At 35.1% G+C, this 21,219-nt stretch overlaps 1 protein-coding gene across 6 annotated transcripts in view; it reads right to left on the reverse strand.

The window, feature by feature from the left end:
- The window catches only part of KIAA1109 (KIAA1109 ortholog), a 219,349-nt gene that overhangs the window by 119,465 nt on the left and 78,665 nt on the right, over positions 1-21,219 (reverse strand). For all 6 annotated transcript variants that reach the window (XM_030815739.1, XM_030815740.1, XM_030815741.1 and 3 more), the window contains exons 24-33: positions 19,873-20,001; positions 17,453-17,572; positions 16,477-16,757; positions 11,568-11,818; positions 7,927-8,185; positions 5,926-6,763; positions 3,224-3,294; positions 2,260-2,433; positions 1,168-1,288; positions 8-154 (exon numbers count right to left, since the gene is read on the reverse strand). In XM_030815739.1, the coding sequence (XP_030671599.1) occupies positions 8-154; positions 1,168-1,288; positions 2,260-2,433; positions 3,224-3,294; positions 5,926-6,763; positions 7,927-8,185; positions 11,568-11,818; positions 16,477-16,757; positions 17,453-17,572; positions 19,873-20,001 (2,391 nt within the window). The remainder of the gene's footprint in view (positions 1-7; positions 155-1,167; positions 1,289-2,259; positions 2,434-3,223; positions 3,295-5,925; positions 6,764-7,926; positions 8,186-11,567; positions 11,819-16,476; positions 16,758-17,452; positions 17,573-19,872; positions 20,002-21,219) is intronic.

Below are 21,219 nucleotides of genomic sequence, written 5' to 3' on the forward strand. Positions count from 1 at the left end.
TTGTTACCTTTGGTATGCTAACATTAGTCTGAAGACCTTTAATTGTTACATTATCTTGCTTCATTATAAGATTTGTCTGTGCTTGTCCTTGGTTAGTCGTTCCTATTGTAGGCTGCTCAGTTTTTGTTCCTCTAACGTCTTGTTTGGAAGATAACTAAAAAGATCGTAAGTGAAATTATTTCACAAGCTTTTCATAACTTCCACATCATCCAAAACAGCAACTCACTTATTCACGCTGCCCCTCTATGCCCATCTATGTGCCAGCTGCGTTCTAGTTTTACATCCCACCTTAAAATCCAAACCTTCGATAAGCTAGGAAATAGACTGGTAGCATCATGGTTGAGAAAAGTAATACATATTAAATTGAAATCAGCCTATAGAGAAGCAGACAGAAAAAATGATACAGTAATTATAGGCATTTTTTAAGATCACTAAACTCTACTGGCTTGAAAACAAACTTGGTTTCTGATAATTGGCCCCTTTTTGGCTAGAAATATTTTCAAATTTCTTTTTTTTCACTCATCTACTCTATCACATGAAATGCCAATATATATTAAATAAATAGTTAACTAAAATAATCAGTCTCACTTTCATCTCTCTTCTGGTCCCTACTCTAAGTATAATCCAGATAAATTTGAAAATCAAATGGAGAAGCGCTGGAAGAGCACTGGGATATGACTGCTAAGTATCTAGCTTCGTGGCTAGAACCACAATGTAAGCAGAATATCACACAATGGGAGCAGTGACTTGATTCACTGAAGTGAACGAAGAAAATCTCAAAAGTAATATTAAGATACAAGTCATCTAATTATAGAGGAAAATCAAAACATAAACAGCTGTCTTAGAAAAGCAAGGTGTCAGTCCTGAAGAATATTCATTCACTTAGGGCCAAAGCTCTTTAGAAAAGGCTTGGAACTAAGCTGCTTCTGAAATACAAGAAACAAAGAAAGCTATTTCATATATTTTTTAAATAAATATTTTTACTACTATTCAATCTATAGTACGGTTACATGTCCTATCTTTTATGGAGCCAATGACATATAAACGCTTTTAGAACATGTTCAAATATTCTGACTTAACTTGTAAAGAAAATTTTTCAAGTTTGAATATTCTGTAACCATGATAAATATTCAATTTGCTATGCCCATTGAATTAAAAAGTTCTTACATTTTCTGAGAAGGTAGTCTTGCTATTTTGGACAGCTTCCCTGAGGACTTTAGCATGAAGATCATCTACAATTGCAGCTGGATGTCGGGTACTAGCACAGTGAACCATTGCTTCAATATATCTGAGGGGAAAAAACAGTAAATGAAATATTTAAATGTCGCTAATCCTACAACTTAGTTTATGTAAACATATCATGAAACGTAGCACCATTTGAATATGTACAACAATTGCTCAACATTGAAATGAGACTGTCTAAGCCACATATTTAGAAATTATACAAGGGAAACATTTCTGAGGTTATCCCCACCATCACCACCCTCACCCCAAGATGAAGTGTTCCACACTGGGCAATGATCTTTTCTTTAACAAACTTCTGAAGAAGATTTCCTGTGTTCTTCATTTATATGACATATCATAAGAATCTTACTAAGTTATCAAAGAAAATTATGTGCTTTTGCAGGAAAAGGAAGATTTTCATGAAAGCTCATCTCCACCAAACCCCTTTTCTCTTCCCAACTGCTTCTACACCACTTCCATTATGTTCCATTCTCATTTTTATTCATGTTAGTTTTATATAATAATATGTAATATTATTATATTATTGCAATATAATAATAAATGTGAATATACAGTCAGCTCTCCATATCTGGGGGTTCCAAATCCACACATTTAACCAAGTGCAGACTGAAAATACAGTATTCAAAATACAGTCTTTGTGGGATGAGGAACCCGCCAATACAGAAGGTTGACTTTTTTGATCTGCAGGTTCCACAGGACCAACTTGCAAGACTTGAGCATCTGTGGATTTTGGTATCCACAGGTGTTCTGGAACCAATACCCAACAGATATGGAGGGACAACTGTAATTATTTAGGCTGAGAAAGTAGCAAATGATAACTGAAACACAGACCTCTTTAAGCATATTTCATTTTTATTCAATCAAAATAGCTATCAATAATCTTCTATATGAACATATATCACATGCACTTATAACCATCAACAATCTTCTACACGAATATATCACATATACTTATCATATCACAGAGTAATCATTGTATAAAGCAACAGCTGTATTTCTAGACAAAATCAATACCTGTCTAAAGCTTCAGCCACCAGGGGCGTCAAAACAATATCAACAGTTCCTTTTACTTCAACTATGGCTGTTGTCCTGGTCTGGGACACTGGTTGATCCAGGGCCCACTCTTCTGTTAATGTTTCATCATCTGTGTTATCAGCGAGTTTTTTTTCCAATGGAGTATATGGCGTACTATACAATTTAACAAGTAAATCATGTATTAAAAAGACTATGAATTAGAAGTTTGAGCTTACTTTAAGATGAGTGAACATGTACATTCATTACAACTAAAAATTTTATGGAATTGGACTTGACTTTTTTTTTTTTTTTTTTTTGAGACAGAGTCTCACTCTGTCACCTAGGCTGGAGTGCAGTGGTGCAATCTCAGCTCACTGCAACCTCCTCCTCCCAAGTAGCTGGGATTACAGGCGTGTGCCACCATGCCTAATTTTTTTGTATTTTTTGTACTAAAAAGTAGAGATGGGGTTTTGCCATGTTGGCCAGGCTGGTCTCGAATTCCTGGCCTCAGGTGATCTGCCAGCCATGGCCTCCCAAAGTGCTGGGATTACAGGTATGAACCACCATGCCTGGCCTGGACTTGACATTTTATGTCCCAAAGACTTTCCAAAGACAGGCCAAAAGAAGTACTAAAATGCTAATTGATCAAAGATGGCTAATACATTGAATGAGAAAATTTTAATATATTTACCTGATGTACCTTTGCCAAATTATGAAAAACATGATACTGAATTCTTATTAGTCAGCAATTTTGATATGCCAAGTTACAGCATGTTTAACAGAAATGCTACTGACTACTTATAAATGTAGCCAAAGCCATGGCAGACAAAAGAGCTGAATTATTTTGGTAATTTATTCTTAATATAAAGTTCATACTCAAATAAAGAATGATAATTATTCAGAAAAAACTCTACTCATCTCATAATCAAGGAAGACACTTTAAAAGCATGGTATTTTTACTTACTTTGAAGTTGATCCTGAAAGTTGCATGCCTCTGTCTAGCAAAGAATTAGCTGTGAGCCCCTGCTTGATAACCTAGAATATAAAACACTATAGTCTAGATTTTTAATATATTTCCCTAATTTTATGATATCAACTGATATATGTAAATACCTGAATTACCTAATATGATTTTGATATATTTGATATAAACATTTAACAGACAAATTGAGCAAATCAAATAATATATTCAACTGGCAGTTTCACTTTGTTGATTCAAATAAATGGCAAAGCAGGGTTGTGAGGGTAAAAGACTATAACTGAAACTTAAAAGCAAGTGTTTCAAATGTCTTTCCTCCAGTTTCTTTTTAAATTGAGTTTTTTCTCAAGCTAATTTTAGACTTCTCCTAGCAAAACCAACTTTTAAGTGGGAAAGAGAGCCACAGAAACATTAAACTATAGGAAAAACTAGTCTTGTATTTTATATCCATAAATGATAACAAGGAAAATAAATAAATGAACCTGACTAACCAAATTGAACCTTTACAAATGCTTGTCAGTTATTTACACTTAATGGCAAAAAATAACTTTCTTAACTCCCAGGTTACTTTTTCCCCCCCAACTACCCAAGCCTCTGGTAACCATCATTCTACTCTCTACATCTGTAAGAGCTTGCTTAGATTCCACATGAGTGAAATCATGAGGTATTTGTCTTTTAGTGCCTTACTTATTTCACTTAACATAGTGCCCTCTGGATTCATTCATATTGTCACAAATGACACGATTTCCTTTTTTTATGGCAGAAGAATATTTCACTGTGTGTATATACTACATTTTCTTTAACTGTCGATTCATTGATGGACTTTTAGGTTGATCCCATGTATTAGCTATTGTGAATAGTCCTGTAATTAACATGGGAGTACAGACATCTCTTTAATAAACTGAATTAATTGCCTTTAGATATTACCAAGTAGTGAGATTGCTGGATCATATGGAATTCTGTTTTTAATTTTTTGAGGAATCTCCATACTGTTTTTCATAATGGCTATACTAATTTACATTTCCACCAACAGCGCACAAGTGTTCCCTTTTCTCTACATCCTCACCAATACATGCCATTTTTTTGTCTTTCTGATAATGGCCTATGTTCTGTTTTTGAAGCTGTCTAAAAATACTAATTCCTTGACCTGTCTTCTCTAGAGTTTTGACTGCCTAATCAAACTAGAAAGATTTATTTAAAATACTGAAACAATTCTATCCTCTCGGGTACTATTCTGCACAAGGACCATTCAGTTTTACACTGGAAAATTCATATACCAACATATTTCCACATGGACTAAAAAGGACATTTTGAAATCTTAGCATGGGCAATTGGTTTTGGGCAAGATAAGAAAACAGTACAACCGTAAAAACAAAATTTTGCAACTGTCACTAATGTTTCTTCTTCCTTCAATACATATTATTCAAATGCCTACATAATCTATGAGAATATTCAACTCCATGTATCATGTCCCATCATTACTAATACAGTTTAAGTCCAAGCCCTGGTCATTTCTTACACAGACTACTGAGACAATCTCCTAAGTGATCACCCCAATTCTTCTCTTGCTTAATGACAATTCAATTCTACGTAGCATTCAAAGTACATGAGATCCTATCATATTTCCTTAAAACTCTGAAGAGTTAATAAATTGAATAAAATTCAAATTCCTGATGCTATGGTCTATAAGCTCTGAATGACCTGGCCTTTGTTTAGGTCTCCAGCCTCATTATGAGCAAGTCTCTCCACTCACTGTTTCTCGGGCATGCTGACCTCTTTCCCTCTTCAGGGCTTTAGGAAGGCGGTTGCCTCTGTCTGGAATGCAGTGCCCCTAGGTCCTCCTATCTTCAATTCCTCATCATCCTTCAAATTTCAGTCTAAATATTATCTCCTCAGAGGGACATTTCATCTCAATACAATCTAAGTGTCCTCACCCCTTGTTATTCTCTATCCCGGCATCTCTTGGTTATCATCATAGACTCTTCTCACTTTGTAATTATATACTGATCTATCTATTAATTGTCACTTTCCACCTCTAAACCATAAGCTCCATATCCATTTCCCTCACCACTCTACATCAAGTGCCTTGTTCACAATACTGTATAATAAATATCTGAATTAAGAATAACTAAATAAGCATTTAGACACTTCAAATAAGTATAGTATTTCATATTGGCTATGACCACTAAATTTATTTTGAGGTATTTTTAGCTTACTTAAAAAATTCTGTAATGCATTTTCAGAATACATTACAGAAATGCCCAATAACCACATTCATACTGAATTATAAGAACTCAAATGTCAAGTAAGTGGACGTTGAAGCCTTTGCATGGAAGGAGTTATGAATAAAAAGAACATCATTAAAAACAACTTCAAAATTTTATTTTTAAGACACAGAAAATATGAATTCAGAGAGAGTTGATCCTAATCTTAGAGTATAATGCAGACACAGAATATGTGTTGATTAGATTAATGCAGTGACAACTCATAAACCATATCTCAATTTAATTTACTTAAATTTCTAATATTCATCAATAACTCTGTGACCTATCATACATAAAGCTACGGCTTCAGAAAGTCTCTCAGAAAGGTAGCTAAAAAGAATGAGAGTAATTATGAAAATAATTTCTTAAAAATCTGTTTTTCTAAATCAAGGTATCAATGGAAACTAATGATTTGGTTTATACCTTAAAAGTTGGAACAGAAAGCTGTTCAAATGATGATGAACTTTCTTCACTGGTTGGTGTATCCAGATCAAGGGGACGATGCAATGAGGATTTAGAGGTTCTTTTGTTGGTTGGGTGCTTAACTGACCAATTAATTACCTGGAACTGAGTAAGGTAAGTCTGATAACAATTCATCACAGGTTGTTGTGGAGTAATTTGTTCACTCTCCACTGTTTTCTCACCTTCTACAATATATAGATGCTCTATAACATCATCTTCTCCACCTAACGCAGAAACAAATGAAGCCTGAGAAGGATGAGTTTTGAATGGCAGAGTTCTGGAATCCTGAATGCTTTCTCCATGTCCAGTAAGTGGCCCTTCTACACTGTGATATATGGAACCCCTACTGTAGTCAATCTGCTGGGTTTGCTTTTTCTTCTTTTTTCTACCCGGATAAGTTCCAGGGCCTTCATCACTGCTAATGGGCTCAAATTCCTCAGCAGCAGAAAAGTAGGCTTCACTATCAGCCATTGACATGCTGGAATCCATTGATCGATACTGATGAAATGAATTAGAGTCTGCTGATGGTGTATATGGGAATGAACCAAAACTTCTCCTCTGCTTTGGTGAGTCTAGTACATTCTCATCACTTCGAGAGACATCACTACTAAACTGGACTCCAACTGTTACAGGCTGCTTGTCCCCATAGAAAGCAGCAGTAAGGCTCTTAGTACTTCCAAGACGGGTGGAACAGACAGAGGCTTGTCGTTTCAAGGGAGATCTAAGAGGAGACTGACCTACTGACTTATCCTGAGTATTAGGAGACACAGGGCTGTTTCCTGAAATTTCTGTAGGGATACTAAAACAGAAAGCAATTACCATTTTCTATACATCATAAATTTAAGCATAAAAAGAAGTATCAATAAAAATCCTTTTAGTAATTTTAATCATGTACTTTACAAATAAAAGAAAATCTACAATTTTATAAAAAAATACCCAAAGTAGCAAAACAGTACAATATGTGTTCACACCCCCATTAGTTCCAAAAAATTTTGAGGTAGCTTAAAACACAATAAAAACTGAAAGAAACCCCAGAATGTAATCTTCTATCCATAATCCATTGACACTAATACATTCATAAAGGTTTTTTTTTCTTTCACATCCTTTAAAAACTTGTCCAACAAAATACACCAGGTGTCTTTGATTAAAGGAGACTGGAGGAAGAAGTTATACATAACCCCAGTATTTCTGACTTCAGCAACTGATGTAGTAGTGCCATTTACTAAGTCAGAACAAGTTAAGAATGGTAAGAATAAGGCCATTTTTAATATGTTGAGTTTGAAGTCTCCATGAAATATCCAAGTAGATATGTCAAGAAGGTAGCTAGGCCTTAGGAACAAAGGTTTTGGCTGGAGTTTTACATTTAAAAGATGTTAGCTACAGAACATAATTGAAACCAAACAGTTATTGAGACTCCCTAGGGAAATAATATAGAGTAAGTGGAGAAAAAGGAGAGAATGTTCAACAAAGGGCAGGCTATAAAAGGAAGAGAAAAAAGAAAGGAGGAAGAAATGGAGGACAGGACAATGGAGACTGAGAAGGAATAGCCAAGGAGGTGGGAGGAAATTTTGAAATGTGCTATCAAACCAAGAGGAAACTGTGATTCAAGAAGGGAGTGGCCAACTATTAAGGTGCCAAGAGGAGGAATAAAAAGTATCCATTACACTAGAAGGATAATATCTGAATGTTAACAATGATTCACTCTGAGTGGTGGGATGACAAGAAACTTCCACTTTCATTACACTTTCTTGTACTTTCCTCATATCTGGAATGAATATATGTATGTATGATTTTCATAATCAGATAGACAACAGCAAACCGACATTTCAAAATATGTTCAGATATACAGGAAACAATTTTCTAAAATGGGGGAATGGAGAGGGAAGAAGTTTTTCTTGCCAGAATTTTAAACAATTATACTCCTATTTATGATCAGGCTTCTAAATCTAAGTGAATACTGACCTTGCTTGGCCATCATTTCTTTTTGTCCCATGCAAGAACTCTTTTTGAACCAAATGGTCTTCAGCAACAGATGAGGGACTTTCCTTTTCACCAGCCAACAAAGGCTGTGCAGCACTAGAACTACTGTTCTCTTCTGAGGAAGAGGATGAACTATGAGATCGTAATGGTACTTGAAGACTAAGGTGCTGAGTTTTTCTCTCTACTTCTATTCCCACTGATTTGTTTTCCCATTCTTTTCTCTTCATGCCATTCACATTACCTAAACAAACAAAAGGTAGGTTAAGTGAACACACAAATCTCAACAGCAGTTTATAAAAAACATGGCAATCTAATCCATTTTTAAGTATATATATATATTTTTTTGAGATGGAGTCTCGTTCTGTCACCAGGCTGGAGTACAGTGGCACGATCTTGGCTCACTGCAACCTCTGCCTCCCAGGTTCAAGAGATTCTCCTGCCTCAGCCTCCCAAGTAGCTGGGACTACAGGCACACACCACCAAACCAAGCTAATTTTTATATTTTTAGTAGAGAAAGGGTTTCACCATGTTGGCCAGGATGGTCTTGATCTCTTGACTTCCTGATCCGCCCTCCTCAGCCTCCCAAAGTGCTGGGATTATAGGCGTGTAAAAAGCACAAGTGACTAATTTCATATAGCAATTTGTTAAACATTTTAGAAATATATCTACATAAGTATAGATCCCAGGCCCATAAACAGTGAATTTTTTTCTTCTTTTTAAATCTTTTATTGGAAAATTTTCAATCTTACAGAAAACTTTCAAGAATAGTACAAAGAACCCCATATATCTTCTACTCGGATTTACTTATTTTAAGCATTTTTCCCCTTTTGCTCTAAAAGTTCAATGTTGACAGGGACTGTATCATTTTTCATTCATTGATGTACCTCCAGTGCCTAGAACAATGCCTCATACACAGAAGGCACTCAATACATGATTTTATGAATGAATAAATAACAACGTTAGGATCAGAGTGAAACACCACTGTTTCACTGTTTCAGAGTTTCATAAAGAGCTCTGTGATGTGTTATATAAATTGAGGGGCTGAGGGAAATAAAAAGAGAATTCTATAGCTGCATAGATCCAAAAAAAATAACTCTTGCTTAACATCCCCTCTCCTCCTACCATCCCTGTTTTAGCCAAAAAAAGTAAATCCGCTAATGGAGAAAACATCTCTGTGAACAGAATGCAGTGGCATTCAAGGGGTAAGGGTCGTAAACCTAAAATATAATATTATTTACTTCTACTACCACAAATGTAAAATAGAGCAATGAAAGTCAAAAGAAAAAATGGTCTTGATTCGCTTCTAAGTGATACAGGAACATAGTGTTCACTGGCCTTCCAAGTAGATCCTTAATTCTACCCATATGCCCTCCTTGATTTTATCCTGACACTGCATCTGTACTCCATTCCTGGAAGACTCAACAATCAGAAACTCAGGTACATATGTAGGGGTTATTTCCAAGCTTCCCTGGACAAGAAACTTATAGCAATTCAGCAATTACAACTCACTACTAAGAGAATCACCAAGAGATACAGACACTTCCTATTATACATTATAAGAATTTTACTTTCGGCCGGGCGCGGTGGCTCACGCTTGTAATCCCAGCACTTTGGGAGGCCGAGGCGGGCGGATCACGAGGTCAGGAGATCGAGACCACGGTAAAACCCCGTCTCTACTAAAAATACAAAAAATTAGCCGGGCGTGGTGGCGGGCGCCTGTAGTCCCAGCTACTCGGAGAGGCTGAGGCAGGAGAACGGCGTGAACCCGGGAGGCGGAGAGCTTGCAGTGAGCCGAGATCGCGCTACTGCACTCCAGCCTGGGTGAAAGAGCGAGACTCCGTCTCAAAAAAAAAAAAAAAAAAGAATTTTACTTTCTTCAATGTTAGAAAGAGAATTTACTATTTTCCTCCTTTCATATCATGTATAAATTCCCTGCAAATATTCTTTCTTGAGTTTGTGATGGTTAATCTTTGAAAATCAAGCAATCTTTGTAATTAGCACCAGTTGTAGCACATTAGAGAGAACAACAAAGTGGCTTCAATGGCCCTGATTCGAGTTTCTTCTCAGCCATACTTGGCTATATCACTTCATGCAACTCAGTCTCAGTGACAGGCCTCAGTTTCCTTACTATAAAATAAGGATAATGTCCACTTTACATGGTAGCTTAGGGATTAAATGAGAAAATGCCAGTGTAAACCTTTAAAAATGAACATTATTCAAATATAAAAAAGTTACATAAGAAGACAGCTAAATTATTACAATCTATCTTATCACTTAAATGCCAAGAAGTTTTGATGTTTGCTGATTTTATAAGATAATCTGCTGTCATTCTAGCAAACCTGCCAAAGTACAATGACCTTAAAATAACTTGTGCACACTTACTACTACTCAGTAAAAAAATCATTTAGGAATTTAGTATATGTAGTCCAGCTGTTTCCTCTAAGAGCTCCTATACATGGGAAAGCAATCTGATCAACTCTTAGAGGTAAAATTACCCCTTTCCTATCTTTTTGTGTGTACTGATAAAAGGCAAAGGCAAATTAATATTTTTAAATTAATTAAGGGGAAATGGCTAAATATTCGTGAAGTATCAAGACTTTTCTACATTTAACATCTTCACAGCATGGCAACTTAAACAGTAAATATTGCACTGAATCATAGGAACACACAACTAAAAAAATCCAGAGGAAAAATCTGTTTCTGAAGTCTCTGGAGAAAAGACTCTAGGTAAATCTAAATATAATACACTTAAAGCCACTCTTTACTGCTCATAGCAAACTGGTGTATTTGCAGAGTTATGCTAAAGATTCTTTTTTTTTTTTTTTTTTTTTTTTTGAGACAGAGTCTCGCTCTGTCGCCCAGGCTGGAGTGCAGTGGCGTGATCTCCTCTCACTGCAAGCTCCGCCTCTCGGGTTCACGCCATTCTCCTGCCTCAGTCTCCCAAGTAGCTGGGACTACAGGCACCCACCACCACGCCTGGCTAATTTTTTGTATTTTTAGCAGAGGTGGGGTTTCACCATGTTAGCCAGGATGGTCTCGATCTCCTGATCTCGTGATCTGCCCGCCTCGGCCTCCCAAAGTGCTGGGATTACAGGCGTGAGCCACCGCGCCCAGCCAGAGTTATGCTAAAGATTCTAAAACCAGAGTTCTTTTCTTGACACGTTTAACTTTACTGATAAGGAAACTACTTTGCAAATATAATTGGTGACATGGGGGCCAATAATATAAATATTACTATCCAAAAGTTTTCCTATAAAAGCAAGCTGGTGCAACAATTGTTACCTTCAAGTACAGCTATTCCTAAGTATTTATCTGGATGCTGTGCTACAGGAAAACACTAATATGTAAGGAAATATTTAGAAAAAACTCTGAGGAAAGCCACCCACGTCAACAACAGAAGATCTGAACAGCAGACCTACTTCTGCGCTGTGTAACTCCGAAAAAATCACTAGTTTTATCTGGCTTTAGTTAAGTCATGTGCAAAACAAAGGTGGATTATATTAAACCCTACTCATAACATCACACAAAGTAAATTGAGTTGAATAGAGTTAACACTGAATTTCTCTCAAAATGGCATAGTGATAAAGTAAACAATTAGCACAAGTGACGAAACATTTTATTACCATCTATAATTTTGGGAATTTCTTTAGTAATTATCCATTCTCCAGGCTGTAGCAGAGACTGTCCATAATACATATCAGACTCCGCACTTGTGCTTGAAAATGCAGAGCTACTGGAAGGTGTCAACTCTTCAAGTTTGAAGAAATCTAGGCCAGTTATTGTGCCACCAAAGAATCTGCAGCCACCGAGACAACCACATTTGTTTCTACACCTCTTATTCTTCAGGATATCGTCTGGCCATAAAAACCACAACCTAAACAGACCCCAAAAGAAAACAAAAAACAACAACATAAAAAAAAAATCATTAAGAAATAATAAACTTTTTGATAGATAATTAAATATAAGTTAATTGTAAATATTTTTAAATGACAAAGTAAACACAAACACAAAGGTTTATTCCTACTGTGTTTTTTTTTAATCATTTGCCTTTCTAAAAAATATAGTCTTACCAGAGGCAAGTGAGATGGAGATAAGCAGAATCAATAATAATACAGATATGGCATACATCAAAAAGCCCAAAGCATTAAAGAAAAAAGCAAATATAAAAATCAGACATTTAAGTCCAGTTTTAGCATGTAGTAAACATTCTCAAAAACACTAAAATTTTAAGACATTAATCCAAAAAAACCATTAGTATAGATTATGCTTGATAGCTCATTACCTTTAACATCTCAGGGCCTATTTCACACTGCAATTTAAAACACTAAAAAATTACAAATATGGAGCAACTAAGAAATTATTTCTCAATAAAATGGTCTACTCCTTTGTAATAAGGACTACAAATAAAGTATTAAAAATGTATGTAAACTTCAGGTTCTGTATAACTGACTCATAGGTCTGTCAGTATTTATTAACTCCCCTCTTTTCTTAAAAAATATTATATAATAGAAATCTGTGAGATATACCTTTATTCCTTTTTTTTTACTTTAATAAAATCCCCTCATATTTACAGCCTATTTTTCTAAGCATTTTTACATGTATTATCACCTTGGATTCTCAAGACCCTCACAGGGAAACAGAATAGGCATGATCACCTTCATTTTACATTCATTAATTTATATTTCTTGAACATATCTATTAAGTGCCTAGTGTCATGCTAAGCAAAACTGATATAGTCCTTATCCATATGAAGTTTACAATACAGAGGCAAAGACAAAAAATAAACAAGAAAATAATAACTAATCATAAATTCTATTAAGTGCTATGAGGTAAACAGGGTGTTGTGACAAAGAAAATAGGAAGAATCTTTGAAAAAGTAACATCTGAGACATTAAAGATAAGGTGAAACAACTTAGAAGTGGAACATCTATCTAGAGAAGACAGAAGGAAAAATGTATGAGTAGGCCTTAAGATGAGGGGGAACTTGAGATTACATTGGTCAGATGTTATCCATTTCAAATCACTTCTGTATTTTAAAGTATTAAGTCAAGCAGCAAAGGTATCTTAAAACACCATCAAAAATAAAAGAACTTAAATACACAATAGACATTTTTTTACTTCATTTCCACAGCAAAAGTTTGGTAGAATGCATGGCTTTGAGTCCTCTAGACCTGAGTTCAAATTCCAGCTGTGCCACTTACTAACTCTACAACTTCAGACAAGTTAACATCTCTGAGCCTCAGTTTCCTCATCTGCAAAATGATGGTATGATATATCTAATCAAAGATCATTGTGGGGATAAAATAGCATAACACATGTAAAGCACCTGAGATGCAAAATGCGGACTACACAAGTTACACAACAAACGTTAGCTCTCCTTTCCTATCTTTGCATAATCCAATGCACTAGTTCTCAAACGTTAGCTTGTATTAGAATCAACTCAATGGCTCGTTGAACTGTAGGTGGCTGGGCTTCACCTCCAGAGTTTCTGATTGAGGTCTGGGAAGGCCTGATTATGTATATTTGTAATAAGTTCTAAGGAGATGTTGATGCTGGTGGTTTGGGAGCCATATTTTTTTTTTTTTTTTAGTAGAGACGGGGTTTCACCGTGGTCTCGATCTCCTGACCTCGTGATCCACCCGCCTCGGCCTCCCAAAGTACTGGGATTACAGGCGTGAGCCACCACGCGCGGCCAGGGAGCCATATTTTTAAAAAACATTAATCTAATGGAACTAATGGCCTATGTATTCAGTAGCTTTTCCAGTAATATCAGAAAAGAATATACATTTCTCTAAAACTCCAGGGAATCCAATATGCACAAAGGCAGCCAAAGCTGAAGGTCAGTGAGTTACCATGTGGGGAGAGGCAAATCGTCATGAGTCCTAGGAATCCCTGTATGTTCCTGCTGGGTATGCCATGAATGCAAGCTCTGTCCAGGCTATTTCACAGGGTTGTGTTTGGAGCAAGAAACCTTGAGGGTTGAGGTAATCTTTCTCTCTGGAAAAGAGTAGGCTTGCTTCCACTTACTATAAAAATAGTAAGATTCCCTAAGTTCAGTGTTCCTCTTCTGTAACGTAAATCTACTTTATGCACATATTCATCATGATGGGGCTTTATTTATTTATTTATTTTTTTTTTTTTTGAGACAGCGGTTGCCCAGGCTGGAGTGCAGTGGTGCAATCTTGGCTCACTGCAACCTCCGCCTCCCAGGTTCCAGTGATTCTCCCACCTCAGCCTCCCAAGTAGCTGGGACCACGTTATCCCCTATAGGATTCAGGGACAGAGTTGCTAGATTTAGCGAATAAAATACAAACAAAAATAAGTTTGTTCTATGCAATATGTGGGACAAACTTATATTAAAATATGTTTTGTTGTTTATCTGAAAGTTAAATTTAACTAGGCATCCTGTATTTTCTCTGGCAACTCTACTTGGGGGGATACAGGGAACCAACCTGCCCACACGTGACTGGCTACCGCTTTGGCTGTAATATAGTCTCTGATCAGAAGTTTTGTGTATTTTTCCAGCATCCATGAAATTGTAACAGCTAACTTGTTAACTCGTAAGAAAGATAAAAACCCCAGACTCTTCACAATTTTTGACAAGCTACAGCACTGAAACCAACCTAAATGAGCTACTTGGAGCAACTTGAGTCACCTGAAGCAACCTCCTTAGTTCCATTAGCACCTTGCTCTACCACCTAACCTAATCAAAGACAGGCATTTGGTTCACACTAAGTGGCTTCCTGCGCAATATATAACAAAGAAATCCAATTTATTTTACACAATATTCTTCATACATGAGCTTTCATACTCAGATATATGTCAAATCTTCCTCAATGAATTTAAAAGATTAATGTAATATCAATAAAAATCTCAAGAGATTTTCTTTTTTTAACCAGAAAAATGGTTCCCAAGTTCTTTTGGGAAAGTTAACAGATAACAGTGAACATTTTGTTAAACAGAGAAATGAATATGTCGATTTATCTCCTTACCTAGAATAATATACACATGCACCCCATATAAAATCCAGAGGGATTCGAGTTTTATATGTTAACAAGAAAAAGAAAAAGAAAAAAATAATACAAATGCTATTTGATTACTAGCAAAAGAATGGCTTTCTCAAATTAGTAACTGACATATTTGAATGCATAAAATTAAAGTCATATATGAAAATAAAAACAAAATTAAAAGATAAAACAAACTGTAAACTACTAGCAACAGAGATCACAAAAAGGGTGATCATCTATAAAGAGCTCTTAAAAATGGAAAACCACCAAGACCTCAGTAAATAAATGTAAACAGAATATAAACATTCAATTCACAAGCGAAGAAATCGAAAACAGCTAACAAATGTGGTTTTTAAAGTATTAATTTCAGAAATATATAAATGCAAAATAAAGAGATGCCACCTTTCACTTAAGAGAAAACACTCAAAAGGTAGCAATGGTGCAGGGTGACAGGGACTAGCTAAAACGCCATTGGGGATATAAACTGAAATTAATTTCTGGCAAGTAATTTGGGAATGCATATGAAAAGTCTTAATTTTCAACTCATTCATACTCCCTTCCAGGAAATTATCTAAAGGAAGCAGCCAGAAAGCATGGGAAAATATTTTATGTGCAAAAATGTTCCTCTATCATTTATAATGGGAAATTTAGAAACAATCTAAATATTTAATGTAAGGGCAATGGCTAAATAAAACATGTTGTGTCTTTTTGGTAATGTATTATCATTTGTTTAAAAGGATCTTTATAAAATGCTTAATCATGTGGCCAGATACTTGGGATATAAGTTTAATACAAACATGCAGAATTTTAAACTGTATATACAAGATGATTTCAAGCATTAAAAAAAAACCAGCAAAATCCTGGAGATAAAATTTCATGTGGTGGGGTTATGATCATTATTTTCTTTTGTTTCTTAATAGTTTCCTATATTTCTGGAATTAGCACATATTAAATATACAATGGGGAAGATGGGGATGGAAAAAGTCACACTGTCATTTTAAATGGAAGTGATTCAGTAAGAGGCGCTGGCAATTTTTTAAATCATATATAATAATAATTTCCTAAGGACCAAGGAAATAGCCCTGAGTACTCTTAGTCTTCCTTGCAGTTCTGAAGGCCCATAAAAGGAGTTTTATACAGTAGACGATAGTACTACTGTGATTTCTAGGAATGAATGATGACTTGAAAGTGGAGAGCTGTGGTGAGAGAGAAAATGTAGCACTTTACAAAACGTTATTTGGGGACCGTAACGTAAACTTGTTTCACTGTTGGCATACATGGTATAGACTTAGAAACACATCAGAAAATAATGTTATTTCCAACAACTACACCATCACCAGAGACAAGATATGTATTTACTTAAATATCAGGTCCTTATATATTCATTGAGGTGCAGCAGCACAATCATATTAGGTCTTTATTTAAAATATTCTTAGTCTACTCTCTCAGTAGAATTTCCTCTATAATTATCTAGTTTTTTTCATCTGAACAGGAGACTACTGCCATTCTTAACATTTTCACTTACCTCTTAGTTCTGGCATCATGAGTTTCTAAGAAATGTCTTTGTGCCTCATGTTTAGAATGATGGTCAGCAGCTAAAGCAATATCAACAGTAATAAGTCCTAAATTGGCTGACCCAGCTTCAAGCCAATAGGCCCTCCGTAGCACTGCAGGCTGAAGTCCAATTCTGCAATTATTTAATTGCTCAATGTACTGTCTCACTTGAAAATCCTGAATTGCAGCACTGATTCCTTCCCCAACCGACTGATTGTGGAGATTACAGTTTGCAACTCGAATTGCACCCATCTAAAATTGAATGAAGAAAATGAAACAAAAGTGTAATTTCTGTATTTTTAAGTAGCTTAGCCAAAACTACTGAATAGGTGATCGTTTCAAATAGAGTAAAACATAAATGGAAGGAGAAAATAAAGGAAAAAGAAATAAAAAAGGGAAAAAATGGGAAAGGGACAAGAAGGAAACAGAAAAGTTAAACAAAATAAAAACAAAAATAGACAATTTTTTAAAAAGAGGATAAAAGGAAAAAAGCAGCAATCCACAGGCGAACAAGAGAAGTAAATAATAAAATCACAGAAACTTAACAAGGCTTGATTTTACACTACAATCCATAAAAGAGTGGGAAACAAATGTTTTCAAGAGCCGGGCAGAAAATATAAATGTATGAATCCCAAAGACATTCAAAAATCAAATCATTTAAAAGCACAACCAGTTTACATCCTTGAAATAAAAGCAACCTACTATTTTATATCCCTCCCATAAAGCAATGTTATAATAACTCAGTTAGAGTAAATAACTGGTGAAAGTATGCCTTAAAAAAAATAATACTGGAAGAGAACATGGATTAGTAAAAAATGGAAAGCTTTCTCCTAAAATTTTGTGGCAGTCTGTGACATGACAAACTATAAATGTGTTTTATTTCAAGAAATAGAGGTTTGGTTTAGTAAAAACGAAAAAGCACTACACCAGCCAAGCAAAACACTTACCTTTATATTTGTAGCACAACCATGCTCAACAATGTAAATATCGGCTCCATCTACTGCTAAACGAATCATAGTATATTTCAAATCATCTGAAGTTGGACAAGGCCCAGGAATACAACTCAACTAAAATAAAAAAGGATTGTACATCTAAATCATCACCATCAACTTATTATTTTGACACTTAAGTCATCTTCTTTAAATAAACACAAAAAATCTAGTTATTGATGTATTTTTTAAAAATCAGTCTAATTTCATTCTTTTATAATAATAAATGAAATCAGCAGTTAAAGTGTTATCAATTAGAAAACTATACATTAGAAAACAATAAGTATGCACCATTTTCATTCAGAAGGGGCAAGTAGCAAGTCTAATGGACAATACATATACAACTTCTTACTGAAACTCAGAGAGGATAAGCAAAGTAAAGTGAAAAGTAAAACAGTGTCACAGGTTTACAAGAATTGTATGAATTTAGAGTTGTAAGGTTTTCTTACAGGTACTCCATACACACAGATGTATTTTCACACACACACACACACAAATATATTAACTGTAAATATGATATCTAAGACAATCCACATTAATTTTATTTTACTACTAAAACACAGATTTTTATGATGTTTAGGTTAGAAGAAAATGTATATATCACCTACATCAATAAATTTCTTGAAGAGATGGCAGCCCTGAGTAAATTATTGGCCCAATAGCATGAAAATGCTCATAGTGGCAGAGCCAGAACTAGAAACAGGTGTCTTACAGTGTAGTCAATACTCTATAAGGATATATTTCCTCTGGACAAAAATAGACCTAAACAAACTAAAGTGACAGAATGGAGATCAGTAGTTGCCTGAGGTAGGGGGTGACTGCAAAGACACACAAAGGAATTTTCTAAGGTGATAGAAATGTTCTATATCTTCACTGGTGGTAATAGTTACACAGGTATATACAGCATTTGTCAAAACTAAAACTGTACAACTTTAAAAGGATGAATTTACTGTAAATTATGCCTCAATGAAACTTATTTTTAAAAATTTAAGAGCCGGGCGCAGTGGCTCACGCCTGTAATCCCAGCACTTTGGGAGGCAAAGGCAGGCGGATCATGAGGTCAGGAGATCGAGACCATCCTGGCTAACACAGTGAAACCCCACCTCTACTAAAAACACAAAAAATTAGCCAGGCGTGGTGGCGGGCGCCTATAGTCCCAGCTGCTAGGGAGGCTGAGGCAGGAGAGTGGCATGAACCCAGGAGGTGGAGTTTGCAGTAAGCTGAGATGGCGCCACAGCACTCCAGCCTGGGTGACACAGCGAGACTCTGTCTCAAAAAAAAAAAAAAAAAAAAAATTTTTATGCAACATACAAACTTTAAGTTAAAAAAAAAAAAAAAGAAAAAGGAGGGGGAGGCACCTAAAGGTATGTGTGTATTATCCATAAAAAACTGCCTGCCTGACCTATGACTAAGGAACCAATTCTGCGGAGCCTGGCAATGTGCTTATAATAAGAAAAAAAATAATTTTATCACCAAGTACAGCTGTTTCCTTTATTGTCAATATATAAGGATGTGTTACAGATTTTTTTTGGACATAAAAGTAGGATGAACTACTTTCAATTCACAGTAATATAACAGCAAACAAATATAATTTGTATAGCAGGAGAACAAAAAAGGAAAGACACATACAGGAAAGAACTAGAAAGAAAAACTAAGCTGTTAACCACTGTGTTGTAGAACCAGGGTAAGTTATTTTCCTTTTTTGAAACAACCGTGCTTTCCAGATTTTCTGAAATAACCATGCTTCCAAAATCAGGGGAAGAAAACGCCTCCCTCCCCAAATTCATAAGGGAGGGTATTTATTGCACAATAATACTATGCATTTCATTGCCACTGCACATGGTTTTAGGGATTACCATCTACTTTTTGCAACCCTTGTGAAGATATTGTAATGACCCTTAATGAAGGTGGCACAATGTTGTGAAAAGAGCGTAACATGTGGAGTCAGGAAACCTGGCAAATGACCAACCTTGCTATTACATTATGGGAGAAATGGCATGTCCAGAGTGGTCTGCAAACCATGTCATGTGAAGAATTCAACCTTCTCTTTGCTTCAATTTCTCAATCTTCTACATAAATATATAGCCACATCTCAACAGTATAATAATGCAATATGACATGAATGTTAACAGTAAAAATGTAAGCAAAATATAATTTTTATAATTCTGTTTATTTTTTAATTTGTATGTTTTAATAATTACCTCATATTTTAGATACTTAAAACTAAAATGGCTAAGAATTCAAAAAATAATTTTATTAACTGAAAAAACTAGTTTGCTTCATGGCTATGTGTATTTGACTTGAAGCTGATATCTCAATATTCCATTTTTTAAAATTCATAAATGTTTATAATATTGCTAACATATTTGTTAACATACCTTGGATTCACAGAACCGACGATCAATTCCATGCTGACATATTATTACTGATTTTGGTCTTTCCAGTTCATACTCCCGACATACCACATGAAAAACAAATGTCTGTCCCCACTCCAAAAGGCACGCCAACTACAGATAATCAGTGACAAGTTGACAACACTGTTAGCATTCTAAACAAGTGTTTAGAGTTCAAAAGCTTCTGAAGAATGTTAACATAGCTTGAAAGAACCCAAACACTGTCTTAAAACTTCTGCTAAATAAGCAACTTGTTAGCTAATGATTTTTTTCTACCTTTAATATCATTTATATGCTTATGTTACTTTTCCTTTATGAATGACAAAATGCATTGTCAAAATGAAAACTCATTTCAACTGAAAAATTTCACTTCAGCAACTTTTAACGCAAATCCTTTCATTCAAGGTTATATATCTTCCCTCTTATATAGCTAACTGAAATCTCCACATAGAAAAGCACCTAAAATTCTCCAATCATAAACCAAACTTTTATGTGAAAAAGTATCTAAATATCACATTGAGCTACAGTTTAAGACCAGGTATTTTGAAGATTAAAGCACTTTTGTTTATGTAAATAGAAGCTTAAGTAAGCATATATCATAATTCTTCAAATCTTCAGTTTAAAAAAAAAAAAAACCTTAATTGATTGGAGCTGTTAAAAACATTGAGGGATAGATACACATGACATTATCCCCCCAAATAAGTACATAATTTAAACTTTTGGAAAATATAAATTTTACTTTTAAAACATACAGAGAATGGAATAAACACAAAAGTACCTACAGATTCATGAACTGTGCAGCAAACAGTGATGCCAAGATTTTATGCAGAAGAAAGAGAAATGTTTTACCTTATAAAGGCAATTTATAAACATGTAAAGTTCTAGCAGTCCTTAGAATAAAGGAATTGTACCCAGTCTTGCAGGGTCAGCATGGCTTTATTCCCTTCTTAGGGAACAAGCTGCTTTGGAATATGCTTCAGTTTTTACTTGTATTCTTAGGGATGGGAAATGGGAGATAATAAGGAGAGGACAGTTACAAGGCCAGTGAGCAATGACTATTGCTTTTCATCCATTTTTATACATTCCATTATGCATTTCTTTTCACATATTTTTATAAATATCATTATACATTCTAATATTATATTGAGATGACGTTCAACTCCAAAATATCCCTTTTCAATTCTATTCATTTTCTCACCATTTCTAGAATATTAATTTTTGCTACCCTCTGACAATTTCTTCCAGGTATAAAGGGCATCTAGGTTCTTTATTACTTTCTTGTTGCTACTATCTACCTCTAAATTACATGTTTTATACCCATTCTATAACTTT

This window comes from Nomascus leucogenys, chromosome 7b, assembly GCF_006542625.1.
Source record: "Nomascus leucogenys isolate Asia chromosome 7b, Asia_NLE_v1, whole genome shotgun sequence".
Classification (NCBI taxonomy): Eukaryota; Metazoa; Chordata; class Mammalia; order Primates; family Hylobatidae; genus Nomascus; species Nomascus leucogenys.